Here is a 13,186-nt window from a genome sequence, read left to right on the forward strand (position 1 = left end):
GCGTCCGTACCATGACGTCGTACAGGTTGTCTGCCACACGGACGTATCCGGCGATCTCGTCGTCTACCCGCCAGATGGAGCGCTCGGCGTTCTTGTACTGCTCCGCCCCGTGCCATTTGGCCGTGGCCAGCCACTGCTCCGTCAGCGTGTAGCCGATGATGACGTCCAGCTGGCCGTTGTAGATCATCACGCGGTAGCCGCCGTCCAGGATGGCGGTGACCATCGGCTTCGTCGAGTTCATCATGTCCTGCAGCAGGTGGTGCAGCACCGCCTGTCCGTCGTTGAAGGGCCGGTCGCCCACGTGAATGGCCTCTCGCGTGGCCGGTAGGTTCAGATACTGGTCATAAGGTACGGCTTCGTACGCGTCCACCGGGTAGAGGTAGTTGTAGTAGTTGTCGAAGCCGGTGACGTTCTTGTAGTAGGTTGGATAAGGGGTAGTGGCGCCGTTCATCATTGCATCCCACGTCTGAAAAAGTATACCACGTTATTGCAGTCCAGACACCCATCACTTTCCATCGGCATATGGTGCCGTGTGGTCGGTGTTACGGGTGTTGATTTAAATCTATTTAAGATGTGCATCATATCATGTCCGATGATCGATCAATGACCGAATATCCCAACAAATAATTGACCTTTGACCAGTACGCAATGACTCGCTCCTTACTTCCCTTAAATATCATCCTGAGCTTACGTGAGGCGGTCACTACCATCGGCAAAGGCTGCCGCCATTAATTGGGGTAATGCCTGCGCCCGAATTGACGCCGGCAGACGCAAAAAATTCATCACGGGTTCGCATGTTCCAGGCTTATAAAAATGCATTTTGTAACCCTGAATCTAAGTTCAAAACTTGGCACGTTTCCTATCGCTTAGAATCTGGGTTTGTCAACTGCCAGCGATACATTTCCTTTCCTCCCTCAAGTGGCACGCAGGGTATAATTCTATATGGCCAATGCAGGCAGCGGCGTGGCCAGAGCTGCGGCGGGGGGCTGTTTCTGTCGCGAGTGAATCCCAGCGCCATTGACAGCAACTGCGCATTCCGCACAGAATAACAGAGCCCACAGGCGTCAGCCGATACGGTACTTAGCGCATCGCCGAGCTGTCTGTGCTGGTCTACCCTGGTGCCTTAGACAACTGCTTCATTTCCGTATCGCACGTATTCATTCGGCAACCCGCTAGCCTCGTTACTAAATTACGACCGCTAGGCTCTGTATGTCGCTGCCCATGGTTGTGTTCATGATATTTAGGACAAAAACAGTTTTCCTGAACACCACATTCCGGACCTATACTCCGTAGTGTCGTGGTAAGAAACTGCGCTAAAAGCCCGACAGGAGAAGAGGGAGGTAAGCCCGATATGCCTTGCTCACCGCTGACTGCATCTCTGAAAACAGAGAAAACAGACTTCATATCATCGTCAGGGTTCATTAATCAGCAGATACTGTGAAGCTCAGTGGAAGACACTCAGCCTCAGCTCACTGTCCGCATTTCGAATGGCGCCGTGGACCCGCGTACTCACGTAGAACGCCTCCAGGAGCTTGCCCTCCTCGATCAGGTTGGCCGTCTCGTCGGCTTGCTGCCGGAAGTACACCAGCTGCTTGTCGTCGATGAAACCGATGTTGTACAGTATATCGCCGTAGTACAGCTGGTTTATGGGGTCGACCAGGCCGTCCCCGATCGCCATGCCTGGCGGCACGGCAGTCTGAGGCGGAGTCTGAGGAGCCTCGGTGACGGAGCAAACCGGCCTTGAGTAGGGAGGCAGAGGAACCTTGGTGACGGAGTCTGAGGAGCCTTGGTGACGGAGCTAACCGGCCTTGAGTAGGGAGGCAGAGGAACCTTGGTGACGGAGTCTGAGGAGCATTGGTGACGGAGCAAACCGGCCTTGGGTAGAGAGGCAGTGGAACCTTGGTGACGGAGTCGGAGGAGCGTTGATGACGGAACAAATGAATCATAATGATGGAGTCAAAGAAGCCTTGATAACGGAGCAAGAGAGTCTCGATGACGGAGCCAGGGGAGCCTCCATGATGGAGTCACATGACCCCCCCCCCCTCTCCCGATGACGGAGTCGGAGGACCCTCGATGACGGAGTCAGACAGATCCGATGGCAGAGTCAGACAAGCCCCGATGACGGAGTCAGAGGGAGACAACGCAGCAGAGACATCCCTCGAAGCGGCGCACCTGAAATGTGCAGCCGACCTCGCTGGCCATTCCATTGTCCATTCATGGTCCCTCCATTGGGTCTGCTGTTGAAACTTCAAAATTGGACTCCTTTTTAACTTACTTTTTCCCTCCCCAAGGTGCATGAGATCACCGCCTGCACAAACGGCGAAACGTGTTAGGAAGCTGAGGCTCGGGTTTCCGCCACATTGGAGGCAAATTGCGGCATAATTCAACTCGTAAACAGAGGACAAGCTTCACCATTTGGTACGTAGGCATGGCCAATAGACGCTGCCTTCCTTATAAATGATGCAAGGTAATACATGAACGGAACTGGCTGTAGGGGACTAAATCAGAGACACGCAATGACAACTGCGATACTCATCTTTCCCACATAACGTTTGAAATGTTCGGCAAACGAAGTACTGCGCTTTGCGACATACCTTTGAGGTTTATTTTCAGAGCGGCAGTCGGGTTCTCCATGTGGATCTTTGTAAGCGGTTGCGGGGACGTACTTGCCTGAAACCGTAGCAGTGCGCCAATTCACGGCACAGAGCCTGCATTTTGGCTTTATTCAGCGTGAGCATTGCGATAATACTTCCAATGACAACATGATTAGTGCAAAATACATGCAGTAGGAACATACGACTACCCGTGCGAGCGTACGCCCAGACTAGTTTCATACAGACACGGCGTCACGTGACGCGAGGACAAATACGCTAAAACGTGAAAGTTGCCTGTCTTTTGGTATCCGCCTGCATCCCATTGTCTTTATCGGACAGAAAAGCGCATTTTTACATGTGTGGCCGCAACCGGGGTTGTATTCCACCTACAGCCATTGCTGCTATTTCATGAAGCCGCCCAGACCCCTCTGCCGCACGTGCGGTGCACCGCTCCGCCTGAGCAGTGCGGCGGAGTGTCCTGTGCTAGAAGACTCGCAACCCATTTTTCATGTGTCCGTATGATATCATAATTCAGAAATAGTTTGGGCATGAAGGGCTAGAGGGGAAGTACTCAAGTGCTGCATTGACCCACAACAATACATTTTTAAACCGTCCATTGGCCACGCAGTTACTGGCGCGTTGCATTAAAAGATTCTGGGGTGGGGCACGAGGTGTCATGGGTCCAGTACCGCCGTATGATTCCCCTGTGACGTAGAAGTCGTTGGACTGGTAACTCTCGAAAAGGGTGAAGAACTGGGTGAGTGCTGAATGGAGGTCTCTGCCGACATCTTCCTCATTTGTGGCGTAGCCTGCGTCATCCTCGGTAAAGCTGAACCCTGGAAAATTGTGTTTGGTCGGTTGCCGGTCACCATGACAACGAATCGGTCCCAGGTGAGAGAGCTGGAAGTGGGAAATTACAGAAATTATGTAGGTTGCGTGCTCACTGTGGTTTGCGAGGAATTTTCTGGAGTAAGTTCTGAAAAGCCACGGGGACCTAAAGGATCCGCAAGAACGTGCTCACCCCACACTCCACCCAAGTTTAGTAAGCGTGTCATCGAACGCCGACGAACTATTATGAATATGGCGGTGTGCTCCCTGATGATGATAACTGTAGGCGTATGCGATGCTTTTGGTATGCTTTTCATAGAATAATGCTGTTTCGGAACGCATCTCGGAAAAGGTTCATGGATTCTATCCAATTGCCAACATTGCGAATGCCACCATGATATACTTTCACTGAAAAAATGCGTTCAGCGGCAAACAGAAAAAAGATTGTTCTGCAATCCCACCAATACCTCACTTGCGTTAACCGCCGGCATGCCACAAAACTGAACACCTTGTATGGCGGTTCCAGCGCGCTCTCGCACACCTGACACCCAGATGCATACCAGTGCCGACAGGATTGTCAATATAGAGCATGTTGTGCGTGTTGACCCAGGTGAGGTCGCGAGGCACCAGCTTCAGGTCATTGTCCAAACTGAATGGACCATGCTCGACCAACAGCCCGAACATGCTGCTGCCGCCGGGACCACCCTGAAGCCACAGCACGACGGGCGCCTCTGCCGGGTTCTCCTGGGGTCAGAGTCGGCGTGAGCCGGCGGGCACGGGACAGCTCAAAGGGGTCATGGACATGTCGGCCCTGGCCTGTTCAACGACCTCTCTGAGACGGATGGTCAAGCAAATGCTTGGTATGTATGAAAAAAGCTGTGCAATTTTGCAACACGACTGATGTAGAAAGCATTTGCAAGTTCTGGCCGATATGTTGAAAGGTTTAAAAATCCTAAATGCATGCCCCTTTCAGAGAACCAAACACCAATGGGTGAAAGGTGATCAATGTGTAGCCCGTATTTGTTGTGCAGTTGGTGCATTCGGTACGTTCAGCCTAGGCACAGCTGTTACAGTTGGTTGCTGCTGATCGATACCATTTTTCGCCTGCGCTGTTCAACATAAAATTGCTTACCTTTGCAGGGAAAAACCAGAAGAACATGTTGGAATTGTACTCTTCATTGACCGTAAGGTAGCCAGCATAGCTCTCAACATCTGTCCCGGCCAAACCTCGCACCTGCGGTCAGCGCATTCGGGGATGCTATCACGTGTTCACCACGTTTAATGCCATGAGTTAGCATTCGGTCCATAAGTAGGCTTTAAGCTATCTGAATCTGTTGTCATGGTCAGAGCTGTAACATATGTGCAAAAGGTATCTCGTTACCCAGGAATCAGGCTGACCAAAAAGTCGTTTTCGAGTCAAACTTGTAAGAAATTGCTGCTCCTGTCTTATCTTAGTATATATATATATATATATATATATATATATATATATACATATATACACATATCATTATATTATTTTATATCTTATATCCATTGTTATATGTATATATATATATATATGCTACTTTTATTGTTATATTTTATTCTTCTTCTTCATCAGTCGTTTTCCATATCCAGCTCAATCAGGGGCCGAACTACCGCTAAGCGTTTCAGAAGTTGCGCCTAACACAGCTTAACCATAGCATAATTGATTTTGGATCTAATTTTGTTAATCGGGGTTGTGCCCAACGTCACCAGGGGCATAGCTAGGGCGAAAAGAGGGGTTAAAATGGTCGAAATTGTGTGACGACCTCTTTTATGTGCTTAGCGTTGCATTTTCACTTTCCGACCGAAACAAGGCAGTCATTTAGCCGCTTACCTTGCTGAGGTTTCTTCCTTTCTCCAGCTCGCCGGCCTGGATGTAAGGCGTCAGGAAGAGGGCCTCATCGGTTCGTGCCGCCACCCCCCACCGGGTCTTCTCCGCGAATTGGCGGCCGAGGGGGGGGCGGCGAAGTCCCTCGGCGGCGACGACCAGCACCAGCACGGCAGCCACTAGCATCCTGACCAGCTGCCGCAGGCGTCTGCACCTTGCCCTGCGCGAAACAGTGTCAGCCACTGCCGCCATCTACGCACGCCGCGCCACCGTGAGCGCCGTTCGAGAAGGCTGGCTCATGCGCTGTGTGAGAACGCGTGCAGTATGGGCTGTGGCGTGCGCCAGGCTTGCACCGGACTCGCCACTGGCAGCCAGCGAAAGGTCACGACAATCCGAAGACGGACGATTCAATGGCACTTCTGGTGAATGACACTGATTTATTCAATGACACTTGACACTGATTCAATTTGACACACTTGACACTGATACTAGATACTCACGACATGACACTCACTGACTCAATTTGGCACACTTGACACACTTGACACTGGTTAATGAAACCGATTCTGATTCAGCGACACTTCTGATGCCGACGCGTGTCAGCAGCATGTTGTGATCTCCGTGAATTGTGCATGACACAATTTGCGTAGTATTACGTAATTATTTATCACGTAATTATATCGCGAAGTAGGGCAATACTAAAAATGACGATCAAAATTGCAGTGCTGCTTACACATCGCCAAAAAGCGATAGTGAACCATCCCATCTGACCGAATTCTGTTCACGTCAGACATTGGCGCTCGATATCTCGTATCCTCACGGGCCCATCCGCGCGGAGGATATCTCCATGTCCATCCGCACGGAAGATATTTCCATGTCTGTCCGCATGGAAGATATCTCCATGCCTGTCCGCACGGAAGTCCGCCATACTTTAGCTCACCGTTACAGCACTGTCGTCACCAAGTCAACCTTGGGGGGCCTCTGCCAGGCGCGGGATAGCGCCCTTGTCAGCCGGCACCCCTTTATATACACAGCGTGGCGCCGTAACCGCATGACCGGCACCAGATGTGCCGCGCTCGGACGCGCGCACAACAGTGGCGAGACACCGGCTGTTGGCGGCACACGCTCTGTCCGCGGAGATATCGCGTGCACGGCGGCAGAGAATAGCAGCACAGTCAGTGATGTGTGCTGTTTGGACCGTGCTTCACACCCAACTCATGGCAACTGATAACTGACTGCTGGCTTTGTCTCCGCATTGAATGCTATATCCGCAATTGTGCACCTTCGGTGTGTCGCTGAAAAGTGGCTCATACAGGCATCGGTGGGTTTGTGCAATGTGTTTGAAAAAGCCTTGAATTTCCGGATGTATTCATTGCTAACAGAAAAATGCAAACAAGATTTTAATGAGGTGTAAAGCTGTTCATTCATATTCCATTTTAAAAAGCATTAAGTATTGCAAAGAGAGAAACACTTTCGCATGCAGCTTCATATGATTTTTTCATTAAGCTGTATGTTTTTGTCTTCTTAAAGCTATCTTCACATATTGCAGATGTCCGCAAGATTGCCTGCATTCGTTTTTCTCAAGCTTGCCTTACTGGTCTACGCTTCTCGAGGTATTTTCCTGTGGAGTGATGAGATAAGAGACAAACAAATCGGAGGAGACGCGCAGCAACCCGTTGCGTGGCAAATACAGTTAGAGGACACAACAACAAAGAAATCACGACAGGCAAGATAGCGACACTAGGTTTTAAGTTCTAAAACAATATGCATCCAAACAACTGTCCACACAGCACCGTGTGTGTCAACACTCTCCTTCAAGTTGACTATGAGACTACAAATAAGCTTAACACATGTGGATCACATGAAGCTCGGTATTTTCAATATTTTCATAAAGAGAGGTTGTTTGTTCAGGGAAACATCGATAAAATCTTCAAAAACAAAGGCGACGAGCAGACGGGGCTACAGATCGGTACTAGTCGTAGGAACATACGACTACCCGTGCGAGCGTACGCCCAGACTAGTTTCATATAAATACGGCGTCACGCGACACGAAGACAAATACGCTAAAACGTGAAAGTTGCCTGTCTTTCGGTATCCGCCTGCATCCCATTGTCTTTATCGGACAGAAAAGCGTATTTTTGCATATGTGGCCGCAACCTGGGTTGTATTCCACCTACAGCCATTGCTGTTATTTCATGGAGCCGCCCAGACCCCTGTACCGCACGTGCGGTGCAGCGCTCCGCTAAGGAGTGAGGCGGAGAGTCCTGTGCGATGCATTTGGCATGTTTTTTATAGGATAATGCTGTTTGGAACGCATCTCGGAAGCTTTCATGGATTCTATCCAACATCCAGCATTGCGAATGTCATCATGATAAACCTTCACTGAGCAATACGTTCAGCGACAAACAGAAAAAATTGTTCTGAAATCCCATCAATACCTCACTTGCGTTAACCGCCAGCATCCGACAAAATTGAACACCTTGTATGACGGCTCCAGCGCGCCCTTGCACACCAGACACCCAGATGCATACCAGTGCCGACAGGGTTGTCAATATAGAGCATGTTGTGCGTGTTGACCCAGGTGAGGTCGTGAGGCAACAGCTTCAGGTCATGGTCCACGTTGAATGGGCCATGCTCGACGAACAGCCCAAACATGCTGCTGCCGCCGGGACCACCCTGAAGCCACAGCACGACGGGCGCCTCTGCCGGGTTCTCCTGTGGTCAGAGTCGGCGTGAGCCGGCGGGCACGGGACAGCTCAAACCGGTCATGGACATGTCGGCCCTGGCCTGTTCAACGACCTCTCTGAGACGGATGGTCAAGCAAATGCATGGTATGCATGAAAAAAGCTGTGAAATTTTGCAACACGACTGATGTAGAAAGCATTTGCCAGTTCTGTCCGATACGTTGGAAGGTTTAAAAATTCTAACTGCGGGTTGTACATTGATCACCTTGCACCCAGTGGTGTTTGGTTTCGTTGAAAGCGGCACGCATTTAGGATTGTTAAGCCTTCCAACTCAGTCCGATGCAAGCCTGGCGCCCACCACAGCCCATACTGCACACGTTCTCACACAGCGCATGAGCTAGCCTTCTCGAACGGCGCTCACGGTGGCGCGGCGTGCGTAGATGGCGGAAGTGGCTGACACTGTTTCGCGCAGGGCAGTGTGCAGACGCCTGCGGCAGCTGGTCAGGATGCTGGTGGCTGCCGTGCTGGTGCTGGTCGTCGCCGCCGAGGGACTTCGCCCCCCCTCGGCCGCCAATTCGCGGAGAAGACCCGGTGGGGGGTGGCGGCACGAACCGATGAGGCCCTCTTCCTGACGCCTTACATCCAGGCCGGCGAGCTGGAGAAAGGAAGAAACCTCAGCAAGGTAAGCGGCTAAATGACTGCCTTGGTTCGGTCGGAAAGTGACAGTGCAACGCTAACCACATAAAAGTGGTCGTCACATAATTTGGGCCATTTAAACCCCTCTCTTCCCCTAGCTGCGCCCCTTTTGATGTTGGGCAAAACCCCCGATTAACAAAATTGGATCCAAAATCATGTACGCTCTGGTTAGGCTGTGTTAGGTGCAATGTCTGAAACACTTAGCGGTATTCGGCCCGTGATTAAGATGGATGTGCAAAACAGACAGCAAATAAGAATAATAAAATATATCACTCAAAATAACATTATATTAAATATGTAATACTAATATATATAATATTCATAATAATAAAACAAATGATATGTGATAAAGTTATTTGCCAGGAGAGAAAGACAGCGGTAGCAGCATAAATGTGTCGATTTGGTTGGGATCTTAGAATACCTGAGTGTAACGTTTCGCTTGTCAAGATCTCGTGCCCTTTCCCTTGTTCAAGGACGGACTCAAACGGTTTGCGGTAACGTCCTAACACGCTGTTTTACAACTGAGTGTGAGTGTTAGGACTTTTTGTGTTTGTGTTTTGAGGGATTGAGTGATAATGTCCTCCGTGGAAATCGATCGACCGTTTCCAAAACTGTCTGATGTCATTATTGATTCAAAGATGAAAAGACTCCGATAAAACGTGGCATTTACTCCCATTAAATCATGAACATTAGAAACATGGGCGCATGTGTGTTCTGTTTTCCGCCATAACGGTAAGGAATAAATCACTGCCAAAAAGAAAGTGTCACCATTGCCAGTATTCCCCTATTGGGTACGTCCTCAAACCAAAGGTTGTATGATCATCAAAGCGTAGAAAACATCGCGATAAAAAGAAGCGTTTCAATTCTGCTTATCATTTATCAAATCATATATGTATGTATATATATATATATATACTATATATATATATATGCATATGTACACATATACATATACAAAGAAAAGACAACAGAGCAGCAATTTTTTACAAGTTTGACTTGAAAACTATTTTTTGGTCGGTCTGATTCATGGGAAACGACATAGCTTTTGCACATATGCTACAGCTCAAACCATGACAACAGATTCAGATAGCTTAAAGCCTACCTATAGACCGAATGTTAACTCATGGCACTAAACGTGGTGAACGTGTGACAGCATCCCCGAATGCACTGACCTCAGATGCGAGGTTTGGCCGGGACAGATGTTGAGAGCTATATTGGCTACCTCACGGTCAATGAAGAGTACAACTCCGACATGTTCTTCTGGTTTTTCCCTGCAAAGGTAAGCAATCTTATGTTGAGCAGAGCAGGCGTAAAATGGCATCGATCAACGACAAACAACTGTAACAGCTGTGCCTAGGCTGAACGTGCCGAAAGCACAGCAAATGCGGGCTATTGGCACTGGTATATGTGGGCCATTGATCACCTTTCATCCAGTGGTGTTTGGTTTCCTTGAAAGGGGCACGCATTTAGGATTTTTAAGCCTTTCAACGTATCGGCCAAAATGCGTGCCCCTTTCAACGAAACCAAACACTACTGGGTAAAGGTGATCAATGTATAACCCGCAGTTAGGATTTTTAAGCCCTCCAACGTATCGACCAAAACTTGCAAATGCTTTCTACATCAGTCGTGTTGCAAAATTGCACAGCTTTTTTCATACATACCATGCATTTGCTTGACCATGCGTATCAGAGAGGTCGTTGAACAGGCCAGGGCCGACGTGTCCATGACCCCTTTGAGCTGTCCCGTGCCCGCCGGCTCACGCCGACTCTGACCCCAGGAGAACCCGGCAGAGGCGCCCGTCGTGCTGCGGCTTCCGGGTGGTCCCGGCGGCAGCAGCATGTTTGGGCTGTTCGTCGAGCGTGGCCCATTCAATGCGGGCAATGACCTGAAGCTGGTGCCTCGCGACCTCACCTGGGTCAACACGCACAACATGCTCTATATTGACAACCCTGTCAGCACTGGTATGCATCTGGGTGTCAGGTGTGCGAGAGCGCGCTGGAACCGCCATACAAGGTGTTCAGTTTTGTGGCATGCTGGCGGTTAACGCAAGTGAGGTCACCCGAGACACCCAAGATTGGTGGGATTGCAGAACATTTTTCTGCTTGTTGCTGAACGCATTCTTCAGTGAAAGTATATCATGGTGGCATTCGCAATGCTGTAAATTAGATAGAATCCATGAAAATTTTCCGAGATGCGTTCCAAAACAGCATTATCCTACAAAAAAGCATGCCAAAAGCATCGCATACGCCTACAGTTATCATCATCATGGAGCACACCGCCATATTCATAATAGTTCGTCGGCGTTCGATGACACGCTTACTACACTTGGGTGGAGTGTGAGGTGAGCACGTTCCTATGGATCCTTTAGGTCCCCGTGGCTTTTCAGAACTTACTCCAGAAAATTCCTTGCAAACCACAGTGAGCACGCAACCTACATAATTTCTGTAATTTCCCACTTCCAGCTCTTTCACCTGGGACCGATTCGTTGTCATGGTGACCGGCAACCGACCAAACACAATTTTCCAGGGTTCAGCTTTACCGAGGATGACGAAGGCTACGCCACAAATGAGGAAGACGTCGGCAAAGACCTCCATTCAGCACTCAACCAGTTCTTCACCCTTTTCGAGAATTACCAGTCCAACAACTTCTGCGTCGCAGGGGAATCATACGGCGGTACTGGACCTATGACACCTCGTGCCCCATCCCAACATCTTGTAATGCAACGCGTGAGTAACTGCGTGGCCAATGGACGGTTTAAAAATGTGTTGTTGTGGATCAATGCAGCACTTAAGTACTTCCCCTCTAGTCCTTCATGCTCAAACTATTTCCGAATTATGATATTATATAGACACATGAAAAATGGGCTCCGATTCTTCCAGCACAGGACACTCCGCCGTATTGCTCAGCGGAACGCTGCACAACACGAGCGGTACAGGAGGTCTGGGCAGGGAAAAACCAGAAGAACATGTTTGAGTTGTACGCTTCATTAACCATGAGGTGGCCAGTATAGCTCTCAACATTTATCCCGGCCAAACCTCGCACCTACAGTCGGTGCATTCGGGGATGCTATCACACGTTCACCACGTGTTATGCCATGAGTTAGCATTCGGTCCATAAGTAGGCTTTAAGCTTTTTGAATCTGTTGTCATGGTTAGAGCTGTAACATATGCGCAAAAGCTATCTCGTTACCCAGGAATCAGACCGACCAAAAAATCGCTTTCGAATCAAACTTGTACAAAATTGCTGCTTTCTCGTGTTATCTTAGTATGTGTATATGTGTACATATGTATATAGATTTAGATATTGATATAGATATAGATATAGATATACATGTATATATATGTATATATAGATATAGATATATGTATGTATATATATATATATATATATATATATATATATATATATATGATGTGATGCATGATAAGCAGAACTGAAATGCTTTTCATTCCGATTTTTTCTACGCTTTGATAATCATACATCTTTTGGTTTGAGGACGGACCCAATAGGAGAATACCGGCAATGGTGGCACTTCCTTCTTGGCAGCGATTTAGTCCTTACCGTTATGGCGGAAAACAGAGCACACATGTGCCCATGTTTCTAATGTTCGTGATTTCATGAGATTGAATGCCTTGTTTTTTGGAGTCTTTTTATCGTTGAAGGAAAGATGACATCACACAGTTTTTGAAACGGTCGATCGATTTCAGCGGAGGATATTATCACTAAATCCTTCAAAACACAAACATAAAAAGTTCTAACACGTATTCTCAGTTGTGCAACAGCGTGGTAGTACGCCACCGCAAACTGTTTGAGTCCGTCCGTAAACAAGGGAGAGGGCACGAGATCTTGGCAAGCGTAGCGTTACACTCAGGTATGCTAACATCGCAACCAAATCGACACCTTTATGCTGCTACCGCTGTCTTTCTCTTCTGGCAAATAACTTTATCATTTATTACTTGGTTTCGTATTATTGATATTAGATATGTACTATGTTATTCTATATCTTATATTCATTCTTATATATATATATATATTGTTGTTTTTATTGTTCTATTTTAATATTCTCATTAATCAATTGTTTTGCATATCCAGCTTAATCACGGACCAAACTACCGCTAAGTGGTTCAGACGTTGCGCCTAGCTTACTAGCTACAGCTTAATCATAGCGTAATTAATTTGGGATCTAATCTTGTTAATCGGGGTTGTGCCCAACGTAACCAGGGGCGTAGCTAGGGCGAAGAGAGGGGGTTAAAATGGTTGAAATTGTGTGACGGCCTCTTTTATATGGTTAGCGTTGCATTTCAACTTTCCGACCGAACCAAGGCGGTCGAAGATAGCCGTTTACCCTGCTGAGGTTTCTTCCTTTCTCCAGCTCGCCGGCCTGGATGTAATGACTCCACTGATTCAATGACACTGATTCTGATTCAGTGACACTTAGATACTGACGTGTGTCAGCAGCATGTTGTGATCTACGTGAATTGTGCATGATACAATTTGCGTAGTATTACGTAATTATTAATCGCGTAATT

General features: G+C 48.2%; 1 protein-coding gene across 1 annotated transcript in view; it reads right to left on the minus strand.

Moving 5' to 3' along the window:
- LOC119094531 (putative serine carboxypeptidase CPVL) overlaps window positions 1–5,463 on the minus strand; it is a 12,636-nt gene extending 7,173 nt beyond the window's left edge. The window contains 8 exon segments of the mRNA XM_037217589.1: window positions 11–466; window positions 1,514–1,680; window positions 2,595–2,643; window positions 2,645–2,670; window positions 3,284–3,430; window positions 3,983–4,166; window positions 4,555–4,656; window positions 5,284–5,463. Coding sequence (XP_037073484.1) covers window positions 11–466; window positions 1,514–1,680; window positions 2,595–2,643; window positions 2,645–2,670; window positions 3,284–3,430; window positions 3,983–4,166; window positions 4,555–4,656; window positions 5,284–5,463 — 1,311 coding nt within the window.
- Window positions 5,464–13,186: the final 7,723 nt, after the last annotated feature.

Source organism: Pollicipes pollicipes, unplaced genomic scaffold (assembly GCF_011947565.3).
Source record: "Pollicipes pollicipes isolate AB1234 unplaced genomic scaffold, Ppol_2.1 Scaffold_4002;HRSCAF=4701_pilon_pilon_pilon, whole genome shotgun sequence".
In the NCBI taxonomy this organism is placed as follows: Eukaryota; Metazoa; Arthropoda; class Thecostraca; order Pollicipedomorpha; family Pollicipedidae; genus Pollicipes; species Pollicipes pollicipes.